The sequence below is a fragment of the Sorghum bicolor genome, chromosome 1 (assembly GCF_000003195.3).
Source record: "Sorghum bicolor cultivar BTx623 chromosome 1, Sorghum_bicolor_NCBIv3, whole genome shotgun sequence".
NCBI classification, from domain to species: Eukaryota; Viridiplantae; Streptophyta; class Magnoliopsida; order Poales; family Poaceae; genus Sorghum; species Sorghum bicolor.
This window is the reverse complement of record NC_012870.2, coordinates 59,131,048-59,153,333: the sequence shown is the minus strand read 5'-3', so window position 1 is coordinate 59,153,333 and position 22,286 is coordinate 59,131,048. Positions and strand designations below refer to the sequence as shown.

The 22,286-nt window shown below is 44.0% G+C and overlaps 3 protein-coding genes and 1 long non-coding RNA gene across 6 annotated transcripts; 1 reads left to right on the top strand and 3 right to left on the bottom strand.

Moving 5' to 3' along the window:
• Positions 271-11,539, bottom strand: LOC8062833 (protein trichome birefringence-like 12). 3 transcript variants are annotated; one of them, XM_021447815.1, is made up of 4 exons: positions 10,237-11,539; positions 1,450-1,616; positions 899-1,148; positions 271-810 (listed from the first exon to the last, which is right to left on the bottom strand). In XM_021447815.1, the coding sequence occupies exons 1-4, from the start codon at positions 10,765-10,767 to the stop codon at positions 523-525; spliced, it is 1,236 nt and encodes a 411-aa protein (XP_021303490.1). In that variant the 5' UTR covers positions 10,768-11,539; the 3' UTR covers positions 271-522. The 3 variants fall into 3 exon arrangements, with proteins under 3 accessions (XP_021303490.1, XP_002464984.1, XP_021303498.1); XM_002464939.2 differs by having other exon boundaries at positions 1,450-1,590; positions 10,241-11,538; XM_021447823.1 differs by having other exon boundaries at positions 1,450-1,590; positions 10,237-11,535.
• Positions 5,470-7,022, top strand: LOC110430314. The gene is made up of 4 exons (XR_002447654.1): positions 5,470-5,498; positions 6,004-6,063; positions 6,838-6,910; positions 6,991-7,022. It is a non-coding gene; the product is annotated as an uncharacterized LOC110430314 (long non-coding RNA).
• LOC8062832 (pentatricopeptide repeat-containing protein At2g01860) lies at positions 11,740-13,634 on the bottom strand. Its single transcript, XM_002464938.2, has one exon. The coding sequence runs from the start codon at positions 13,436-13,438 to the stop codon at positions 11,969-11,971; it is 1,470 nt and encodes a 489-aa protein (XP_002464983.2). The 5' UTR covers positions 13,439-13,634; the 3' UTR covers positions 11,740-11,968.
• LOC8062831 (red chlorophyll catabolite reductase) lies at positions 16,242-21,938 on the bottom strand. Its single transcript, XM_002464937.2, has 2 exons — positions 21,451-21,938; positions 16,242-16,943 (listed from the first exon to the last, which is right to left on the bottom strand). The coding sequence occupies exons 1-2, from the start codon at positions 21,787-21,789 to the stop codon at positions 16,326-16,328; spliced, it is 957 nt and encodes a 318-aa protein (XP_002464982.1). The 5' UTR covers positions 21,790-21,938; the 3' UTR covers positions 16,242-16,325.

Below are 22,286 nucleotides of genomic sequence, written 5' to 3'. Positions count from 1 at the left end.
TATATAATAAAATATTGATATTTATGATGTATAATTAGTCCCATTTAGTAAATTTATTTAAAGATACAAATGTTTTTAATATTTTTTAGAGATAAAAAAGCGTTATTCCACACCCTAGGTGTAGAATACTATTCTACACAAAACTGTTATTCGTGTTTCAGTATTGTTCAATATTTCGTGGTACTGGATTTACGACCGGATAATACTGAACATTGTTCAGTACTACTCAGTATTTTTTCTACTTAGTTTTGACTTGTGGCACCTACGGTGTAGAATAGCGCTGAGGTTTGGCTGCGCATTACCCAATGTAGGGTCCATTTATTTTGTGGCATCACTATCACATTATGCAAGACCTAATGAAATTACTTTGTTTCAAAAGGCTATCAGTTTGACTACAAAACTAAATTAACTTGTAGTTTGGAACTAAAATTACAAATCTAAAGAGTTGTATCACAAAACTACATATATCTATAATATGTGCTGTAGTTATCACATAACTACAGATTAAGAAAACAAAAGTGATTAGCCTTTCCCTTGCTTGAAGTGATGCAAGATCTGTGCAGCCAAGATGTCGACCCATGTGTCCGGCACGCCAGGCAGGCACCAATGCATGCAGTCCTGTCCATAGACAGCCACCGCGTCCTTCTTGCCGAGCCAGATAGCTGGATGGGCGTCAGCACGGAACTCGCTCATGTAAGTGAGGTTGAGGAACGGGATTTCTGAGCCAGCTAGGGCTTCCTGAATTGCTAAATTCACCATTCTCGCTTCTTTATTCACTCCCCCAAACCGGGGATCAAACCAAGAATTGAGCTGCGCAAGATTTGTGAAAAGGAATAAACAATTCATAACTTTGAAATGCATAACCTGAATTTAAACAGTTTGAACGTCAGAACCACACCTCATGCTCTTCAAGAAGTCTATCAGATACACAGCTGCCATTGTGATCCCACTCACCTCCATAGAAGTGCCTAGGTGACTGCGTCCGCCACAGCTTCAGTGTTTTCCTAGGAACCTCCCTTTCGATGTAAGAAGCAATACTTTTGAGGACTACTTTCAGTCCGCTGTGTATGTCAAGTGGAGGTTCAATTGGCTTTCCTCCTTTGTAGAAAACAAGGGGAGTATCTTTTGGGAATTTATATCTATCCCACCTGATATGGAGAAATGTGTAAATCATTACAACAGGGACAATAATAACATATTAGTATATTCATGAACAAACATATTTGTCAAGAAAATTAACAATAAAAGGTGAAAATAACTGAAGGCTGTTCTTGTTCAAGAAAGACCCTTTTATGAATGAACATGACATCGATATGAAGCTGAGAGCCGCAACCATACTACTATAAGAAACATTTGAACAATCCCATTGCCTCCAAATAAACAAGGAATGGTCTTTTCACTTTACTAGTATGCAGAGAGAAAGACTTCATTTGGGGAAAACGAACTCACCAGTGTCCGGTGTTGAAAATTAGCACATCATAGAACTTGGTGACATTTATCCAATCATTAGCAGGAATGTCAACATCCACTCTGTATGTTCCTTTTATTCCATCCTTCCTATCTTCTTCTGAATTCTCCACAGGATGCCACCTTTGCATCATTAACCACCAAGTAAGCTTCATGATTTCGTTATGTGAAGTATAAAAAAAATGCAATCCTGTTATTCTAAAAAAACACAGGTGCAAGAAATAGAAATGTCCAAGTGCCGCATGTTTAAGAAATATGAACTTTATGTGGCAAATATAAGTAATATCATTTGCCTCCTGGGGTGTTACAGTACATGCTGATTTACATACATAGAGATGTACAATGAAGAGCAAAACAACGGCACAATTACTCACGTTTGAGCAAACAATATACACAACTTAACCATACAGCATAGAACAATATTTGCCACATATCATCCTTAGTTTCTTCAAGGGAACAACACTACCATAGGAGTTTAGTCCCTTGCACATCAAAAATACCTGAAATCGAGAAAAGATCTTCCAGAACAGATAACCACAAATGCAACTGATCCAGATTGAGCTGCTAAAGTTTAGTCCCTTTTAGTCCATTTTTACCTAAACACTAGGACTAAATGGGCATTTAGCCATTAGTCACCAAGGGGTTGCTAAATGGACTAAAAGCCCAGACTGCCTCACCTTCTAGTCCGTTTGGATCTAAACACCCTGACTAAAAGGGACTAAAAGGCTCTTTTAGTGCACCAAACTAAACAGGGGTGGCTAAAGTTTAGCAACCGGTTTAGCTGGCTAAAGTTTAGCAGCCTCAATCTAAACAGGGCCTACTTAGGGCCTGTTTGGTACAGCTCACAGCAGCTTCATGAGCTGTTTTTTTGCCAAACACTTATTTCTAAAACAGCTTCATGGGTGAAGCTATTTTTCTTCTCCTCTCACAAAGACATGAGTTGGGATGAAGCTAAAAAAAATAGCTTATTGCAGCTCTCTCCCCCCCATTTCTCTCTCTCATCTATGCATAAAGTAGTTGGTGAAGCTATTTTACCAAACATTTTTTTTCCAAAATAGCTCAGCTTCACCTATAAAGTTGCTCATGAAGTTATTTTCTAAAAAAACTGCTTCACTAGTGAAGTTGAGCTGTGACAAACAAGCCCTTAGCATCATCCCAACTCCCACTGGAATACTACCAACTCCTGCCATCACACCCTCATGTCAGGGCCGGACCGTTGACCTATGCTAAGCTGAGCAGGGGTCCAGGCCCCCACACAAGCTGCCAGCTCAAGGCCCTCTAAGCACCATTAGTACCCCCGGTAAAAAAAACAGTGTGCCCCTTATAGATACAAAGACGTGTGGTGAAGGTTCTGATTGTGATCTGTATGCAATGGGCATCAGAAGAGATTAACAAAGCATTTAGCAATAGCTTTTCTTCTATCAATTCTAGTTCAAAGCGTATTTGAATCTAATTTCAATTTTGAATCCTCCCTAAATGCATCTACTTGCAATGGTCAAGCATGCTCACACCAGTTTGCTGACTATGCTTGTATGAAGTTATAAAAAATTATGACATTGTGGTGGGCTAAAGTTATTAATCATCCAAAGAGACACCCTAAGCATATAAGAAAACTCTTTTTTTGTGCAACTATATTTACAATGGAGATCCTCCATATCTAATGAATTAATGACATTAAAATCATGCAAAACTTCATCCTTCTAGACAAAGGTTTGAGATAATGATATGGTACCATGATTGGCGATGATCATGAAGGCAAGAAGCAGGCACTCAATGATCTCTACAGGTGAATATGGCCTGCATTGTGCCTTGGTAGCAGTGTTTTTGATTGAAAGATATTGAGAGGGGATGTATATACAGTTAGCTTAGCAAGAACATCAATGTTTAGTGTAAGCATGGTCTAAGTGAGCTAGTTATGTCAGAGTCAGATACAACTTTTCATGGGTATAAACGAAAAACTAGTAGGAAAAAATCAAAACAACATATACCAAGAAAATGAACAAAAAAAATGTAGCTTTGGGATGATGTATGGCTGTTCATCCGTCCAACAACAAGAAACGACCTTTGTCTCATAAGGGAGCTTGAGGTCTTTGGTCATGCTTCTGGGTTGAATACTAATCTCCTACAACTAAAAAGACTAGAAGATGAACATTTTTTTGGTGCGGTTTTGGTTTCGTCCTGCCGCCCTACCGTGCGTCCGCGAGCCTCATCTTCCTCGATCCCCTCCACTTGGAAATAAACGGAGACCGTACTTGGAAACAAACAGAGACCGACATCCCCTCCTCGATCCCCTCCACCTTCCTGCGAACGCACGCGCCTCTCCTCCTCACCTCGCCCACTGAGCGATGTCCGCCGCCTCGCCTCGCCTCGCCCGCCAGCGCCGTCCGCCGCTCTCGCCTCGCCCGCCGGGCGTCGCCTCGCCTCGCCTCGCCCGCCCCCGCGAGCCTCGCCCGCCAGCGCCGTCCGCCGCTCTCGCCTCGCCCGCCGAGCGTCGCCTCGCCTCGCCTCGCCCGCCAGCGCCGTCCGCCACTCTCGCCCCGCCTCGAGACCGGCCTTGGCTCGGACAAGGTCTGGCCTTGGTTCATCAGCAGGGCCTTGGCTCGGACGAGGTCTGGTCCTGGCGGCGCTGCCCTGTTGCGGGCGAGCTCCAACCTTGATCACCGCAGGCGCGATGGATGCCACGGCGGTCCGCGGGCAAGCGAGGCGTGGCCTATGCAGTGGGCGAAGAAGGCGTGCTCATGGCTGTGGCGCAGCGGCCGGCAGCGCTAGCCGATGTGCCCGGAGTGAGGAGTGGCAGCACCCCCACATGAGTTCCATTGGTGTGCAGATCTGAGTTAGCCCGGTGATGGAGACAGCCACGCACTTGAAGCAACATGCACAACGATGGTGCACTTGGTACCGGTGGGGCACAGCATCAAGGGGCAATGGCGATCTCACACAAGGCAAACAGTGCCAAGGCGAGGCGACTGCACTGAGGGGTTCGGTCGTGGCGCCGCCGTGGCAACGACGTTGACTCGGCCGTGAGTTTTCTGATCACCACTGATGTTAGGGGTTCGAAATTTGGGCAAAACTTTGAATCTGACATGAAATTCCCCTCTAACTGATGAACCTATATACCTTTGTTTTGAGAAACGGAGAGGGAATGCAACTGCCATGCGATGATTTTTTGGAAGATCTGAATTTTAGTGCTCAGATTACTTATGTATGCATACTAATTGTTTATTTAGTCATATATCTAATCAAGTTCTGAACTGGCATGTTGATAATCTGAAAATGGGAGTGGATTTTGCTGGTTGCCGAGTTTCTTGGGTTTCATGGATTAGTTTCTGATCTTTTTAATTGAGCATAAGTTATTGTGTTCTGAATATATAGATGTGTAGAAGTAGCCCGCTGCTGTTGGTGGAACAGAGAATGCAGGCCATGCCTTGGATTGAGTTGAGCAGTGGCCCATGGTGTTGGTTTTGGTTATTCAACTAAGACAGGGTGTGATTTGGTGCTCGAATTTGAGAGAGAAATTAGGAGCTTGAGAAGAAAGAAAATCTGCAGCTTGCTGCAGATTTGTGCTCACGGACGGAGATGGCGATGGCTTAGGTGGTTGCGTGTGTGGATCGATAGCAGCAGGGCAAGAGGTGATGTGTTAGCTGCTGCCATTGTCCTTGGATCATGGGAGCGAGTGGCTTCTTGCTGCTGCGAGAGTTATGATATGTATTTCTGAAACTTTTTTCTGCATAACAACAATGCCATTCTAAAAGGCAAGGAATATTAAATCAATGTCTTGCACATTCAGCATTAGGTCAAGTTTAACATGCTGTAGGTAAGGATTATCCTTTTTTGTTTTTGTTTTTATTTTTTACCCTCAAGGCTTTAATGTTAATTTTGCTAACACCAATTATTTGTTCATGCAATCTTGTGAAATTTGTATGTCATGGCTTGGATGCTTCTACATAATGATCTGAGCTATTTTAAGTATTTGGTTTTTCTCAAATACATTTGGAGGCTGTGATATAAAAAGTTATATTACCTGCATCATGGTAAGGTCTATACAGTAAAGTTTAAGAGACTGTGGTGCTGTCCTCTCCGTGACCGTGTTAATTTCACGAACTTTTCCTTTTAGGTTAAATATCATTTCATATTGATATTTAATTTCACAGTATTGTTATCTTATCGTGTGATCGGTGTATTTTAGTATAAAATTTTAACTGACGGGGATCCATTATTTTTGGTCTGCTGGCTTTTATGTCAAGCGTTTGCATTGTTGTCGTATAGATAGTCTTTTGGTTACATTATTTTCTGGGTAAAGAACACAATTTGATCCATGTTGCATTAATGCCTAATCTAATTTTCTGTGAGGGTTATGGTTAGATTGATGTCACCTGTTGAGAATTTATCGTTCTGTCACAGTCTGTATGTCTGTGGTTAGCACGTTTGCCTATTTGCGGAACATATATAACTACATGGGCACTGTTGGCGATTTGTTCAGTTCATGTCCACAGATTAAGATTTATATTCTCACGCTTGTTATTTGTATTGTTGCAGGGGTCTCTATCTAATCGGATACAAGAAAATACCGCTGCCACAATTAAAATCCTCTACAAGGTTTGCCACTAGATTATTATTGCCATCAGACCGGTATTCCTAAAAAACTGGATTTGCTTCATGCCAGCAGCATATTCAAATATATTTCTGGTTATGTTTTTCCTTACTATGAAGATCACACTGCACTTATGCTGGCCATGCTGCTCAAGCATTTCAAACTCAAGCAATTTGTTTGGCATTTTGAATGTTATAGAACAAAACATTTCACTATTTTACAGTCTTAAGCTAAAATAGTTTGGTAGAGATGATTTTTAAATATGAAACCTTGAATTGACATGTTCACCTAATGAGAATTTATGGTTAGGCACAACATTTACCTGTTCAAAAGAGAACATTTATTAAAGATGAACTCGATAGACTTATTGCTGATGGCATATGGAGGTGGTAAAAAGGCAGAAGAAATATAATAGGATGGTTGGATGTTTGATCTTTGCTTTGATTCTCCATAATCAGGCATTTATTCCAGAATACTTAGGGTCATCTTTTATTGGTTTGAAATACCAGGGGTCATCTTTTATTCTAGAATGACTTTAACTTCATCTATCCCTTCTTATATGTGGCCTTATCTTGAGGAATGAAAACCTCTTTCCTTTTTTGTGATTGGTGAATATTGGGATAGCCTTTTCCAACCGGTGGATAGTTTACTGCACATATGATATCTTCACATGCTTGTATGATAAAATTCTTGTTGAATTCCTGTTAGTCCCATGATGCTAAAATGCTCAGTAGCCAAGGATTTGCTGATCACTATTGGTTATGCCTGTTTTCAAGCAGATGTGTTTTTGATGAGAAAGGTGACACAAAGGCGCAAAGCTTCACAAAAAATCAGAATTGTCTTCGTTGTAAGGTATTTTTTTGTTGTGTGAGATTTTTCATTCACCTAGATATGTGCACAAAATTCGATATCCTTAGTTTTTATGTATCAAGCATTTTGATCGAAGGTTTGCAATGGCTGGAAATAATTTTTTGTCTCCATTGACTTTGATATGGATGGAATAGATCTTTTCATATCAATAATTATCCTATGCACAAATGGACATGGCCGCTGCTAAGATATCTCACGAATCAGAGTATGTTTTGATGTTGTTTCTTGGTTGGATAATCACAACTATTTCCTGTGATCTTGATGGCGATGAGTTTTATCTTATTAGTACTTGCACTTCCTTTCTAGAGAAACTTTTACCCTTTTAGCCCCTGGCGGCTGGCCATTTAACCTAAATTATTTGTTCACTATACCTTCAGGCTTGCAACATCAGAGATCCAATACAAAACATCGAGTGGACTGCCCCACAAGCGAGAAGGTGGAGGCGGCCATGGTTACACAGCAGTGCGTACGCAAGTCAAAAAGGCTAAAAAATAAAGACGGTAAAGAGTCCATGGTTACACATTGTTTTTAGTAATACTACAACACATGGGTGAACTCTAATTATCATGGTGTTATATATTTTTTTTTGGATCAACACATGGGCAAACTTTACCTTTTGAATTAATTAAAAATATCACTTTAACATTAATATTTAATTTTACAGTATTGCTATCATATCGTGCGATGATTTGTGTTTTTTAATATAAAATTTTAGATATCCCGTAGCAACGCACGGGCACGCTACCTAGTATGCAAAAAAGTTCTAACTCCTATTGGATGGTCTGATGATGAGCTAGCAGTCATCTCTGAAGTTATACCTTGCCAGATCAAAGAATTCCCATGCACCTACCTTGGCCTTCACCTAACAGTCCGCAAACCCACTAAAACTGAGATCCAACCTATCAATGACAAGGTGGCTGACAGCCTCCTGGGCTCGAAAGCCTCTCTCATGAATGAAGTGGGACAATTAATTATTGTTTGTGTAGTGTTGACTTCCATCCCTATTTACCCAATGATTTCCATGGATTTAGGCCTTGTTTACTTCCACCCAAAAACTCAAAATTTTTCAATATTCTCCGTCACATCAAATCTTTCAACGCATGCATGGAGTATTAAATATAGACAAAAATAAAAACTAATTGCACAGTTTGGTCGGAATTGATGAGATGAATCTTTTGAGCCTAGTCAGTCCATGGTTAGACAATAATTACTACAAACAAACGAAACTGCTACAGTGTCGTGAAATTTTTTCCTTTGGGAACTAAACAAGGCCTTACGTAAGTGGGTTATCAAAGCTATTGACAAGAGAGAAAGGGGCTTTCTCTGGAAAGGTAGGGAGCAAGTAAATGGATGTAATTTCTTGTCTCCTGGGAGCACGTTGAGCGACCCCTCAAGTATGGTGGCTTAGGCATAACAAACTTCAAGATCATGGGATGGGCTTTGTGCATATGTTGGCTCTAGTTACAGAAAATTGAGGATGATTGGCCATGGGCTGGTTTACCAATTCATGGCCATGTAATGCTCAAGCCTAGTTTGCAGGAGATCTTGATAGCAGGTTCTCGATTGATCACTGGTCGCAAGGAAAAACAGTGGCAGAGCTTGCTCCAAACCTGATCAAGATAATCTCTAAACAAGCAATTAAGCAGTGGACAGTCTCCCAAGCTGTTGATGGCAGGAGATGGGTGGCAGACATTAAGGGAGCACTGACTGTACAAGTCCTGTGGGATCTGCTAGATAACTTTGCTTTGCAGCAAAAAGTGCCAGACCAAAACATATGGCGCTAACCCAATCAGGGTCCTATAATAGTAAGCCAGCTTACAATGCATATTTTCTCGGTTCCATCAAGTTTGTGCAATGAAAATGCATCTGGAAATCATGGGCCCAGCTCCGCTGCAAGTTTCTTTTTCTGGTTGGTGATCAAGAATACATACTGGACGTCAGATCATTTGGCTAAGGGCTGCCGCATCCCAGTGCTTGTCCCTTTGTGATAAAGATGAGACAATTCAACATATTCTAGTCTCCTATGTCTTTTTTACAAGGCAGGTTTGGTTGTTTATCATCCAAAAATTGGGCCTGGCTGCCCTTGCTCCTCAACCTGCTGCCAATTGGTGCCATGGTGTTCCTAAAATTGGGTCAAAACTGTTCCTAAGGATATCAAGAAAGAGAAGAATTCCCTCATCATCCTTCTGTCTAGGGAGATATGGAAACATCACAATGCTTGTGTTGTTTGAGGGTGCAAGGCCTTGTATTTCGGTAGTATTACAGGCAGTGGCAAATGGAAGTAACTTGTGGTCTTTGGCTGGTGCATCAGCTCTCCACTAACTACTCATCAGGTCACTTAACCTCCACTAACTACTCATCAGGTCACTTAACCTTGACATCTAGATCAAGGCCTGCTTGGTCGAGGTTGAGTCTCTATTGTAAGTGGTGCATCTGTAACTAGATATCCTTGGGACTTGGCTGCTGGCCTCTCCTTGTATTCTTTCTCTTCTTAATGAAATGCCACACAGCTCTTCTGTGTCGTTCGAGAAAAAAGGCAAAAAAAGATAAAACAGACATTTTGCATGCTTATGGATCAGAACAGTTTAATTATGGTGAGAAAGTTGAAAACACAGGCTGGCTAATGTGTAAAATAATTTTTTTAGTGAACTGTGTTGCAGCATGCACCACTAGTGGAGTATCTTTCCTATACATCTAGAAATAGAATTATGGTTTACCGATCATCAACAATTAGCCCCTTTTAAAAACATGAACAATTTGAATTGTAAAATGTGTGTGTTGTTTTTGTGCTTTCTAGTCATCTATGGGAATGCAGTACGTGTTTGTTGCATGTGCATCTTCCTTGAAGATCATTTTTTATAGAATTCCCCACATGACTCAGATCGTGCCCTCTACCTCATGTAATGGCACCGCACTGCAGTCTTACATTTTTAAATGTTTCAATAGTTGTTCCAATTTCTAAGAACTCTTCTCGGACGCATGTTTGTATCCTAAACAAGCCAAGCAACTGAAACATCTCATCTCAGATATAACTACTGCTGCAATGTAGAAAACTACAACTACTGCAAACGTAGTAGATAGATAAACTCATATTTTCTATCTGCCCTCCTTACTCACAAATTTGCAACTGCGCTCTCTGCATCCAAGGCAATGCATTAATGAGAGGATGCTAACACCTCTTATCTAGTCTAGGTACCATTCATGGTAATCTCAGAGAAGTACTAGAAGGATTGCTCTTTTAATTATTGCTATGTTAAAAACTAAACAAACAGGTAAAGCAGCAGCTATCAGTAGCATAGAGCACTCACTGACGTGTACTTGGCGAGCAGGACGGCGCGGTGGTAAGCAACGACGACGTCCTCCTTCGGGAAGTACCCTCCGCGCCACGCGCCACGCCGCTTCCACTTGCGGGCGCCGTCGTCCGCCGAGCGGAGCGCGCAGAGGAGCGCGACAACGAGGTTCTCAGACAGTGAGTCACCCACGAGCCCAATCCGTCGCCCCCTGGCCGCGGCCAGGAACCCCGCGGCGTCGATCCTCGGTACGACGGCGCCACCGCAGCGGGTGGGCGCCCAGGAGAGCGCCGGGAGCTGGGGCCTGCCGTTGCGGAGGCAGTTCCAGGCATTGCGGTGGAAGGGGCAGGACGGAGAATAGAGTGGCGGCGGCGCGGGCGACGGGGTCGGCACCCACCGGCCGTCGGCCGCATCGGAGAGCGCGGCGCCGCAGGGGAGCGGCTGCGGCGGGGGCGAGCGCGGGCGTGGGGAAGATGGGAAGAGGAGGAAGAGCAGGAGGGTGAGGGCTATGGGGAGGAGGAGGACCAGAGGGAGGCGGAGACGCGGCATTGTGCCCGCCTCTGGCGACGGCGGGCACCCAGACACCGGCCTCCTGCTCAGTTTTCCTTTTCCCTCCCCTTCCCCTCCCTCTGGTCTCTCGATCTAAACGTTTTCTATGTTCTTGCCGTTTGGGTACCCTTGCTGGTTTGGCTTTCTGCAGCTTTTGCAATTTGCAAGTGGCGTAAAGCAAATTTCTTGTGTCAAGACTATTTCCCAGATACGATCGATGCAGTGATGCCGTGCTCATAGAGTTATGGTAATAGGTCACCAAACCAAAGTATGCCAACATTATCAGACCTCTCCGGATCCATGGATGAACACCAATCCAGCATTGATCAGTCCACTGGCATAAATAAAAGTAGACGAATTCAGCAGTGATCAATCTTGAAGGTGCAGCTTCAGATGTTCATTACTTGCTGCGAGTGATAAAAAAGCTTACAAGAGACAAATACTTGTTCGCTGTAACTTTGTAAGGTTAGAAGGAAGAATGCAGCAAAAGGTTTAACTTGCAGGCAGGCATATTAGCAGTTTCAGGATTTCAGCTTAAGCTCATGGCAGCAACCAAATTCATCCTTGTCACGAAATCATCGCTTGCTTGAGAAGTACAGGCGGAACTCGGCAGCAACGACAAGAAAACCTGCTTCTGCAATCTGGTGCTTCCTTCAACAATGAGGGTAACAAATGTTACAGCACAAATAAAAGCACTAGGTATAATTACAAATCTTTTCTACGGTTCGATGCACTGATGCTGTGATCATAGTCACAGTGAACACTGGTGTCTCTAAGTATGCCCAAAAATTTTGTCAGGACTCCAAGGCTTTCTCTTCAAGGATGAACACAAATTCAGCATTGAGCAGTCTCCTGGGCTCCTGGCATCGAACTACACAAATTCATCACTGCTGACTGGGCAGTCTTGAAGCTACAGCTTCAGAAACCCAGTTCTTGCATCGATTAAGAGCTTAAAAGAGACTGTTTATGGCATGGTCAGAAGAGGAACTTGCATGCATGCATTAGCAGTTTCAGGATTTTTACTGGAAAGTACAAGGGTAACTGGGCAACAACCAAAAGAATAGCTCACAATCTTCTGTCAAGTTACACTTGCTATTACTCTACAATAAATGCTACAGATAATTTGCTTCTACACAGTTTGGTGTTCCTGTCCTGATTCTACCCGTGCATAACACATGTCAACAACACTCATCAGAGTCAACTAAGGATGTCTGCCTCCGATTCCCGACAACTGCGAAAGCAGCCTCCTGTCCAGCTTCACGCCGGCCGACTCGGCATCTTTGATCAGCTGTCGGCACTTGGCCAGCCTTCCATCTGCCAAATAGCCCTCGATCAGACTGTCGTACATGTCGCCGGTTGGAATGAACCCAGCCTCCTTCATCCTTGACAAATAGCGGAGAGCCCTTTCTGGATCCTGCAATGCCACGCACAACTTGACAATAACTCGGTAGGCCGGCAGATCAAGCAGGCAGCCTGCCTGCTCCATTTCCCACACCAGGGACAGCGCCTCGCGGTGCCTCCCGTCACGGCAGCGGCTGTGGATCACTGTCGTGTACATCACCACTGTGGGGCTACCAGTGGACTCCCTGAACCAGCTGAACAGGCTCTCGACAGCTGCGTACCGTCGGAGCTTTATGCAGACCTTCATGACAGCCGTGCAGTCCTGCGGACGCAGCTCCAAGTCCGGTCTCTCGCCGAGCTCATCGACCAATGCCGATGCAAGCCCATAGCCTTCAGGTGTCCGGGTGGCTTCCAACATCAACTTCACGTAGATGCTGGGGTGCAGCGTCCTGTTATTGATCCTTGCAAGTTCCAGGAGTTTGCGCACACGATCTACTTTCCCTGCCCTGATGAACCCGCTCGCCATGGCCTCAAGAACGGCACGGCTGGCCGTGGGGACACATTGCTCCAGCGCAGAGTCCACTCTGAGCTGGTCAAAGCGTGCCAAAACTTCGATGGCCGAAGCAAGAACCCGGTCGTCAGGGAACAATGGCACAGCTTTCTGCCTCTGAGCCCAGCACAATGTCTGCAGCGCGCGCTCTGGGAGCCCCATGTGCCCAAGCTCACGAATGGTAAGTGACAAGGAGCCTTTCCGGAGGAACCTCGCCCACCGGTCGAGCACCGTGGAGACATCGTGCTCTGGAGGAAGCACGGCGATCTCCCGGGAAATCCCGAGGAGGAACTCCGGGTTCTTGCGCACCTGGTCGCTGACGGAAGCGCGAGAAGAGAGCCCCGCTCTTGCAGCGAGGCGGACGTGCTGCTTCGGCGCAGGAGCGACGGGCAGCCTCGTCTTGTGCGGCAGTGGCAATGGGAGCGCCCTCTGCCTCGCGGGGTTTGGCGGCTTCAGGGGCTTCTGGCGCATCGGCCGGTCGAAGAGCGCCGAAATAGCATCAATCTCTTCTTTGCTCCAAATTAAATCCTCTGTCTCATCGTCCTCTTCAGCGCCATTCTCGGCATATATCTCGTCACTGAATTCTGACTCCTCCATCTCCTTGCCATGACCTCTATCAGTACCAGATAACTCTGACGAGCAAGAAATCTGAGACACCGAGCGGAAAGAGACATGGCTGCAGAATCCCCGGGCTCTGAGCTTCACCAATGCGGGGCAAATGGCAGGCGCTGCCGGGAGCAGCCAGCTCACCAGCGTAGGGGCGGCCTTCACTTGGGGCATCAGCAGTGGATAATCCAGAACAGAGCTGGGGTAATTGAAACTTCAAATGGATCCGCCCTGAGTCGCTGGGGGCCCAGCCGCCGGCCACCTTTGCAAAGCCGAGGATCCGCAGCCGCCGGATGGCTGGGGCCTGGGGCAGGATTGGGGAGGGGCGGAGGGCGCCGCCGCCGCCGCCCCGCGCGCGCCGAGCCCCGCGGCCGGGAGCCGCAGCCGCCCCCGCGCCGCCGCCGGATGCGCCCCGCCGCCCCACGCAACGAGCCCCCGAATCCCCTCTGCCCCCTGCGCGCGTGTACTGCCGACGCCGGCGGCGGCGGATGCGCCCCGACGCCCCGCTCTATCCTAGTTTTTTTTTTTTTTTATCCTCGCTCTATCCTAGACCTAGTTGCAGCTGCGAGCCCGCTGCCCACGACCCGTGCGTTTTTGCTTCTGGCTGATGAGAAGCGGAAGATAAGGCAAGGGGCTATTTGGTCTTTTGGCCTTTATCTTTGGGATTCTATAACTTTTCTAAGTTAGCACATGAGGCTATCTCAAATTCATAGGTGGGATTCTATAATTTTCTTAAGTTCACATACAAGACTATCTCAAATTCATAGTATGAGAGATCTCCTACAACTAAAAAAATAAGTATGAATAATTTTTGGTGCGATATTTGTCTTGAGATCATCCTTTTTCTTCCATGCAATCGCCTCCTCGCAATCGATGTGAGAAGAAAAGTCACGGAAGTCATGCAATCGACGTCACCCTTAGTAGGAAACTCATGGACCGCATACGACAAGCGACCTGCCCCTCGGGCCTTGGCACACAATCCTCGGCCAGCGCCTTACCTCCCTCAGTCCCTAGCTGTAACCCTCTTCTCACCTTGCCATTCGTGATAACAATGGTAGCAGCTCGAGATGTCAACTGGGCCATGTTCTCCGGTTCCCCGTGAAGAATTCACCCATTAGGGGACAGAGATGGTACAAATTTTGCCCCTATGAGAAATTAAACGGGGCTAAAGTTGTCTATATCGTGGTTCACGGGGCCGGAGATGGTATGCAGGCCCCCGTCCCCACTCCCCGTGGGGACCCGACTCCGAAGACCCATATACTTGCAAGGTCAAATAACTGTGATATATAAGCAAAGTTGAAAACCTAATACTTCACTTTCTCATCAGTCTCAAATGTGAATCTTTGTAGAACGCGGATTTGTTTGTATACCATTAATGTGAATTCATGAATATGTGAATAGTTGACATCAATAAACTGATATGAAGTAACGTGGGTACGGGGAACCCCACAGGATTATTCCCTTCCCTGCACGGGGATGGGGATGGGGATGGGGAAAAATCTCCCCCGTGACATTTGGCGGGGACGGGGATGGAGGAAGTTTCTTCCACATGAGGACGCGGATGGAGAGACACTCCTCGACAGCTGGTGACGACGCACATGGCCCCTTCCGACTAGCAACGCTCCACACCATCACTCCACCGCCATGACCTCCCCGTTCCCGTCTCCCTGCTTCATATGCGCCCATCGCTCACCTCACCATTCCACCAGGCCTCGCCATGCCACTGCCTACACTAATTAAGGCCCCTGACCTCGCCCTCCTTGTCTCCCTGCTCCACCGGTCCTAAGCCCTCGCCGCACGTGCAACGGGCGAGGTGGAACCATAGAGGTTGTATTGAACGACGATGCCACCAATCGCTCGGTCAATGTGAAAGGTCCTTTTATGGTTTTGGTAATTGAGTGACAATTTAGATGGACTAATGGTGTTTATGTGAGATACACATGAGATTAGTCCACATATGATTATGTGATGATGAAGGAGCTCATTGCATATGAGACATGACATGGAGTCACGTGACCAAGGTGGAGAAGATCAAGATGAGGCTTGGCTTAACGGACCGGTTACAAGTGTGAATGGCAAGTCAGAGGCTTTGAAGCGAGGGACAACATGTGATGGGTGAAGCTTGAGCAAGACTTGGCGCTGATGGACCTTGACAACGGTGAAGAGCAAGTGAGGTCAAGATCGATGAACTAATACAATCATGTGATGATATGAAGTAGATCATATCATTTGGTAATTGGTTGGTGCATGTATTGCATCAACATTGGAGGAGATGGAATGGAAAGCGCAAGACAAAGGTATAACCTAGGGCTTTTCTATTTTATCGGTCATAGGTGTGTAGAGAAGTTTATGACCGGATTTAGGATATATGGCCGTACTATCAAGAGGGGAAAACTTGTTTGCATATCGATCATCTAGTGCCGCTTGAGCGATCTAACTTTGCATATGTGTTAGGATCGAGTGGCGTGACAAGTTTGAGAGACTATCTCCTTTGAAAAATGTTTCTGAAATGCTAACACACATGCACGTGCGGTATACACTTAGTGATGTTGGAACATTTACAAAGGAGGAGGAGTTTAAAGGGTGTGCACGTTCCTCGTGAGTCGTCGATGCGTCCCACGCTCAGGCGTCCGACGAATTTGTTTTTTCTCAGGGCTTCGTGAGGTGTACGCGTCAGACACTGGGGCGCATCCGATGGTGCGTAACCAAGTTCAAGACCTCTCTGAGTAGCGTCTGACGTTGAGGCTCTGCGATCGACACGTTGCATCGGCGCGTCCGATGTCTCTATGCGTGCGAGTTAGATCGAAGGGAGACTTGATTGGATGAATTCTCTATTATGCATATATTTACTATACATATCAAGAGCAACCATAATGAATATAGGCTAAGTAGTTTATAAGGACAGCTTTTGTGTTAGTGGACTATAGCTATTGTTTAAAAAAAACTCATAGGCGTCAAAATCTGGACGAAAAAAACGTGCGCGAAAAAGAAAAATAGAGATTGTGGCTCGCTGGGCTGGCGGATGAGTCTAGGTACCAATATAAGAAGTTACAGTATTACATTATGGCCCACGAAAGGCCTTGTCGATTTCAGCCACTACCCTATCGGACACATGCTTGTCAAATATCTTGGGCAGGTTGGCAGACAGGTTAAGCTTGACCGATGTGGTTGAGATCATCTTGTCCCTCGCCACCAAGATCTCCTTCTCCGTCTCTTCCATCTCCTCGACACTCCCCGCACACTTGTTGAGCCACACATGAAGAAGCTCGGCGGCGGAGTGTGCAAGCTGGCCACGCACGATCTCCTCAAGCGCGGCCTCCTTACCCTGCTCCCCGCACTGGATGTCGACGACGACCGCCGTCGGTGACCACAGGCTCCGGACCAGCAGCGACGGCGAGACATACGGCCGGACCTGAGGGATCTTCTCGATGTTGATGCGATGAGCGTCGACGCTGGTCGCGCCATAGTACTTGTCGATGTAGTCCGGGTGGACCGGGAGGTCTCTGCGCGGGAAGAGATCGAGGAGGACGACGAGGGAGGACGGGCCGCCCTGGATGAGCTCCATGAGGAAATGGGGCGCGTCGGTGGTGCCGTTGAGGAACACGACGAGAGAGGTGATGTCGATGGCGCCTCCGGTCGGGAGCGCACGGTGGAACCAGGCCTCCAGCATGAAGTCGATCTGCACAGAAAACCATCAACGACTTTAATAAGGGCTCGTTCGTTTCAGTTGAATCCCGGCCAGGAATTCCTCACTGAAGCGTATTCAAATTGTATAACGAATTCTGCTGGAATATTTCCAAAGAGCACATTCCCCTTCAACCGAACGAGGCCTAAGGGAGCAAGTACCTCATGAACATATACTTATAAATTTTCTGCAGTCTGCTGATTTATTATAACATCGTTAGTTAAATTCCCACAAGTTTCCTGAGCCCAAAACCAACACCCCGCTACAGGGTAAGCATCGACACAATTATGATAAATTTGTATTTCTACACAAAATAAGTAAACATATTCATCAGAACATATATCTTATTGCACGGTGATCTTAATGTCTCGTGTCTTGGAGGTTTACGTAGCGCCTGCACCATCTACTACAATATGCATTGGAATCAGACTTCACACCATTGCTGGATGCATAGTTCTCACTTACATGAGCACGAATCATGAGTTGGGATCCTAGACAAGACAAGAAAAGACACAAAGCTAAGAAAGATGAACAGAAGAATGCATTCGCTCTTTAATATTACTAGCAAATATGCCCGTGCGTTGCAACGGAAGAAAAACATCAATCTATTTATATTTATCCTTTTTATAAAATTTAAATTCCATAATTTATTTTATTGATAACCATGACATCTATGGTATTAGATAGTTAATATTTACAATAATATATAGCTTGGAGACATATTTATTTAATAATAAAAATAGAAATTAGGCAAATTTTATCTTACTCTAGTATTATCTCTTAATATACTTCAGTATTATATTAAAACATGAGAAGTTTGTTGCTAGCTTTAGTTTTTTATTTAGATTATGATTTCTATAAAATATGATATACAAGTTACATGTATGTATATTATGAACACATAGGCTTATGAAGTGTTCATATAACGTAACAACACATCGTGCAAAAGTAGTGGAAACATCTTTTTTATATTTTTACATACTTAAATTGATTGTAAACTATTTAGCAAGCATAAATTTAGGTAAATTAGTAAATCAGTGAGATATGCAGGAATGGTGCTAAAACTTTTACCACAAACCAAGCATCACATTAAATAGGCTACCATAAAATTTTTATAATAATTGGAGCAAGATAACTACAATTTCAATTTTGCACTAAAAAGCATAGGCAAGCATCTCCAACAAAAAAATATACTAAAATTTGTGATATTTTTGTTTACTATACGGATCTACATATGTGGAGCTGAACAAAATTTGTTTTGTAATTTTTAAATTTTTCTATGAATTTTTACGCATTTACCAATTTTCAACTGAATTAAAGAATAAAAGAAAAACAAATTAATAGGACGGACATTTTGCATCTATTTTTTATTTATTACATAGATTTACATATGTGGAGCTGAACAAAAAATTTTTTAGTAATTTTTAGATTTTTCTATGAATTATTACGTATTTATTAATTTTCAGCTAAACTAAACTAATAGGATATAGAAGATTTTGTATTTGAAACCTTGAAAGAAAATTTATTTTCTTTTTCTTTTCTACAAGCGGACGGCAGAGGCTAGCGGTTCTTCCGGGGACACAGAGGCTAGCGATTCTTCCCGCGACAGTAATAGAAGATTTTGCATTGGGAACCTAGAAAATATTCTATTATCCTTTTCTCTCTTACCAGCGTTGGAAACGGAAGACGGACAGGGCACGAGCGGAGGTTTCCGGGCAACGGAAGACGAACAGGGCACCAGAAAAATATTGGCAGACTGAAATTTTCCCTCAAATATGCCCGTGTGTTGCAACGGAAGAAAAACATCAAATGACCCTAGAAAGTGATGATATGATGTTATACCATAACATCTATGGTATTAGATAGTTAATATTTACAATAATACGTAGCTTGAAGACATATTTATTTAATAATAAAAATAGAAATTAATTAAACCTTATCTCACTCTAATATTACCTTTTAATATACCTCAGTATTATATTAAAACATGAGAAGTTTGATGCTAGCATTATTTTTTTATTTAGATTAGGATTGCTATGAAATATGAATCAAGCATCACATTAAATAGGCTACCATAAAATTTTTATAATAATTGGAGCAAGATAACTATAATTTTAATTTTACACTAAAAAGCATAGGCAAGCATTTCTAACAAAAAAAAAAGTGTACTAAAATTTATGATTTTTTATTTACTGTATGGATCTACATATGTGGAGCTGAATAAAATTTATTTTATAATTTTTAGATTTTTCTATGAATTACTACGTATTTATCAATTTTTAGCCGATTTAAAGAATAAATTTAAAGTAAATTGGAGATTTTACATTGGCAATCCTAGAAAATTTTTTATTCCGTCCATCGTACAGATTTTGCATGGGGGCTGACCGACGGGAGCGGCAAAGTAATAGGATATTTTGCATTGGGAACCTAGAAAGTTTTTTATTTTCTTTTTCTCTTCTATAAACGTTAGACGGAGGAGGCTAAGGAAACCGAAAACGGACGGGAGCAGAAGAAAATACCAGGGGCAGACTGAAATTTTAGCTTTTTATAGATAGGTATAGACTAGTAAATGCAATATGTTTGCAACGGAATTCAATACGTCTAGGAATCGTATGTTGGACTTGAGGAGTTGTTTCAACTCGTATAACCATAAATCGTGAGTTCATGTCACATACGAGATATGGATGAGATAAGAGCAGGGTTATCGTATTAGATTTAGGTTAGATTTATTGACATGTGGAGGACCCAAGATGATTTTTTAGAAGCGATCAAGCAAGAAATATGTGCTCTTTAATATTAAATACAACTATAGATAGATTGTGGCAACATTTCCACACATTGCAACGACATATACAATTTGTTGCGTAATGATCGGGACTTGTTTTTGTGGGAATTAATTGGGCTTTGCCCAACTTTAAAATAATAAAAGAGTTGAATGCATGAGCTACTTCTAAACTTGTAAATAAAAGAGGGTTGCGTAGGGCCACAAACTTTGAAAATATATCAGTTCCCTATCCCTACTCTTTGTCATCCATTTCGTGGGGATAGGGATGGGAATATATTCCTGTATCCATGTACCCACCATGCAAACCGTTTTCTATGGCTACGCAATCTAGTGTTGTTGATATATTATTCTTATGAATGATATATTTGTGTGTAGCTAGTACAAGACTTAGGCCATCTCCAGTGGGGTTTTATGACCCAATTTTCAAAGCATCTATATTTTGAAAATAGTGCAGAAGAGTTTCATCCCCATAAAACCCTCTCTACTCCCATAAAACTCTTATCACCTCTCTCTTCATTAATACAGTGCCACATCAGCAAATTTAATGCTCATAAAACTCTAATGAAACACCATTGAGGCCTTGTTTAGTTCCCAAAAAGTTTTGCAAAATTTTTCAGATTCTCCGTCCCATCGAATCTTGCAGCACATGCATGAAGTATTAAATATAGATAAAAGAAATAACTAATTGCATAATTTACTTATAATTTGCGAGACGAATCTTTTAAATCTAGTTAGTCCATGATTGGATGATATTTGCCAAATACAAACAAAAATGTTACCGTGTTCATTTTGCAAATTTTTTGAGCTAAACAAGGCCTGAGTGGTCTTATGCAGATATATTGAGAATTTAATGAGTTTTGACGATGAGTTGATGGTCTTATCCTATTGGCTATTGGAATTGGTAAGAGATTTAAGTGGGGACCAAGAATTCTAAAAGATTAATTCGCTGACCGAGATGGAGATGGGGAAGAAGTGAGCTCGAAGACAATCGTGCAGATAGGGCCCCTCCCCCACAGGATCAGGGATAGAAGCCTAATGGTGACAGGAATTCTTGATTGACATCTCTAACCCCACACAAAAATATGTTCAATCGTCGTACATCAATGTCTATGCATGTATGAAGGCAAGATTTCGGCAATGGATACATTCTTATTTATTATAGACTCTTTCAAATCTAATTTAAAAATAAACGAGTTAAAGTTAAATATTTAAAGTCTACTATTTTTTGAAATACAAATGAATACTCCCTCCGTCCCCAAATACTGCTATTTCTAGCAGATTTCAGACAGATTAATGTGACAAACAAAAAATCATTCTACCCTCAATTAATTTAGGTTCCACCATTTAATCATGCACGTTAAGCCATGGTTCTCTGGTTCCAACGAGCTGCATTTAATGTCAACTGAATAGACTCAAACAATTATCATGCGCCAAAGTACTACTCCCTAGAAGAAATTAAATGAGTTGGTGGACCACGCAAGTTCCGAGGAGAATTAAATGGACCGGTGGACTGAGTATGCTAGTAGAAATAGCAGTATTTATGGACAAATTTTTCTCCTAAAAATAGCATTATTTAGGGACGGAGGGAGTATAACCATAGTAATATTGGAATGAGCTAGTGAGCTGAATAGTTTTTTTTTCTCTCTTTGGAATACAACCACACTGGGAACTGGGAAAGCAGGCGAGAGCGGCAGGTTGTCAAGCAATTAAGCGTACCGAGGAGCCAGGCGCGCCCCGGTGAACGTCGACGGATCCGAGCGCGGCCCCCGGCACGGCGGCATCCCCGAAGCAGGCCACGTCCGCGGGCACCTCCGAGGGCAGCAGCCACGGGCCGAGACGAGCCTCCATCTGGTGCGCTAGTTCCAGCATCACCTCCCTGTGCGCCAGCCGCGGCATCCGGGCCACCGCAGCCTCCCTCCTGGACGCCGTCGCCGCGCACACCTTGCGGCGGAGATGGGTGGAATGGCCATGGGGGGTTGCCGCCGGCGACGAGAACCGGCGGCAGCGGCGGCCTTGGTGGCTGTTGATGATGCACGGCGCGGGAAGCGTAGCCATATAGTATACGCGCACCGCCGTGTGGCCGTACGTGTGGAGTATATATGATATAGTCGTGTCACGGCACACGGGTGGCTGCGTGCGCGCCCAAGGACGACGACGGCACCCGGCGCGGCCGCCGCGCGCCGCTGCTAGCTACAACAACAAAAGTGGTGCCTACACTACACTCGCGAGGTGGACATATGAGTATATATAGCAGGGGCGGCACATGTACCACGCGTTGCGAGCAAAGCACTGGCGTGCAGCAGCAGCCTCCGCGCGCGAACCGAGTCGCTGTCGGCTCTCAGCCGTGCTGCGCAAGACCACATGTCTCACGCATGCATGGCGCACGTCTCTTCATTTCCTCATAGTCAGCAGCAATGCATCAACTTGACGCACTACTGTTTCCATATACATAGGTCTTGTTTAGATCTATTTTTTTTAAATTTAGACATCATATCATTTTTGTTTGTATTTAATAATTATTGTCTAATCATAGACTAACTAAGTACAAAAAG

Coding starts and splice junctions, on each gene's coding strand:
- LOC8062831 (XM_002464937.2), bottom strand. CDS start 21,789: ATGGCTACGCTTCCCGCGCCGTGCATCATCAACAGCCACCAAGGCCGC. Junction 16,944..21,450: donor GGGGCGCGCCTGGCTCCTCG/GTACGCTTAATT, acceptor TTTTCTGTGCAG/ATCGACTTCATGCTGGAGGC.
- LOC8062832 (XM_002464938.2), bottom strand. CDS start 13,438: ATGCCCCAAGTGAAGGCCGCCCCTACGCTGGTGAGCTGGCTGCTCCCG.
- LOC8062833 (XM_021447815.1), bottom strand. CDS start 10,767: ATGCCGCGTCTCCGCCTCCCTCTGGTCCTCCTCCTCCCCATAGCCCTC. Junction 1,617..10,236: donor TGCTCGCCAAGTACACGTCA/GTGAGTGCTCTA, acceptor GAAATCATGAAG/CTTACTTGGTGGTTAATGAT. Junction 1,149..1,449: donor ATTTTCAACACCGGACACTG/GTGAGTTCGTTT, acceptor TCTCCATATCAG/GTGGGATAGATATAAATTCC.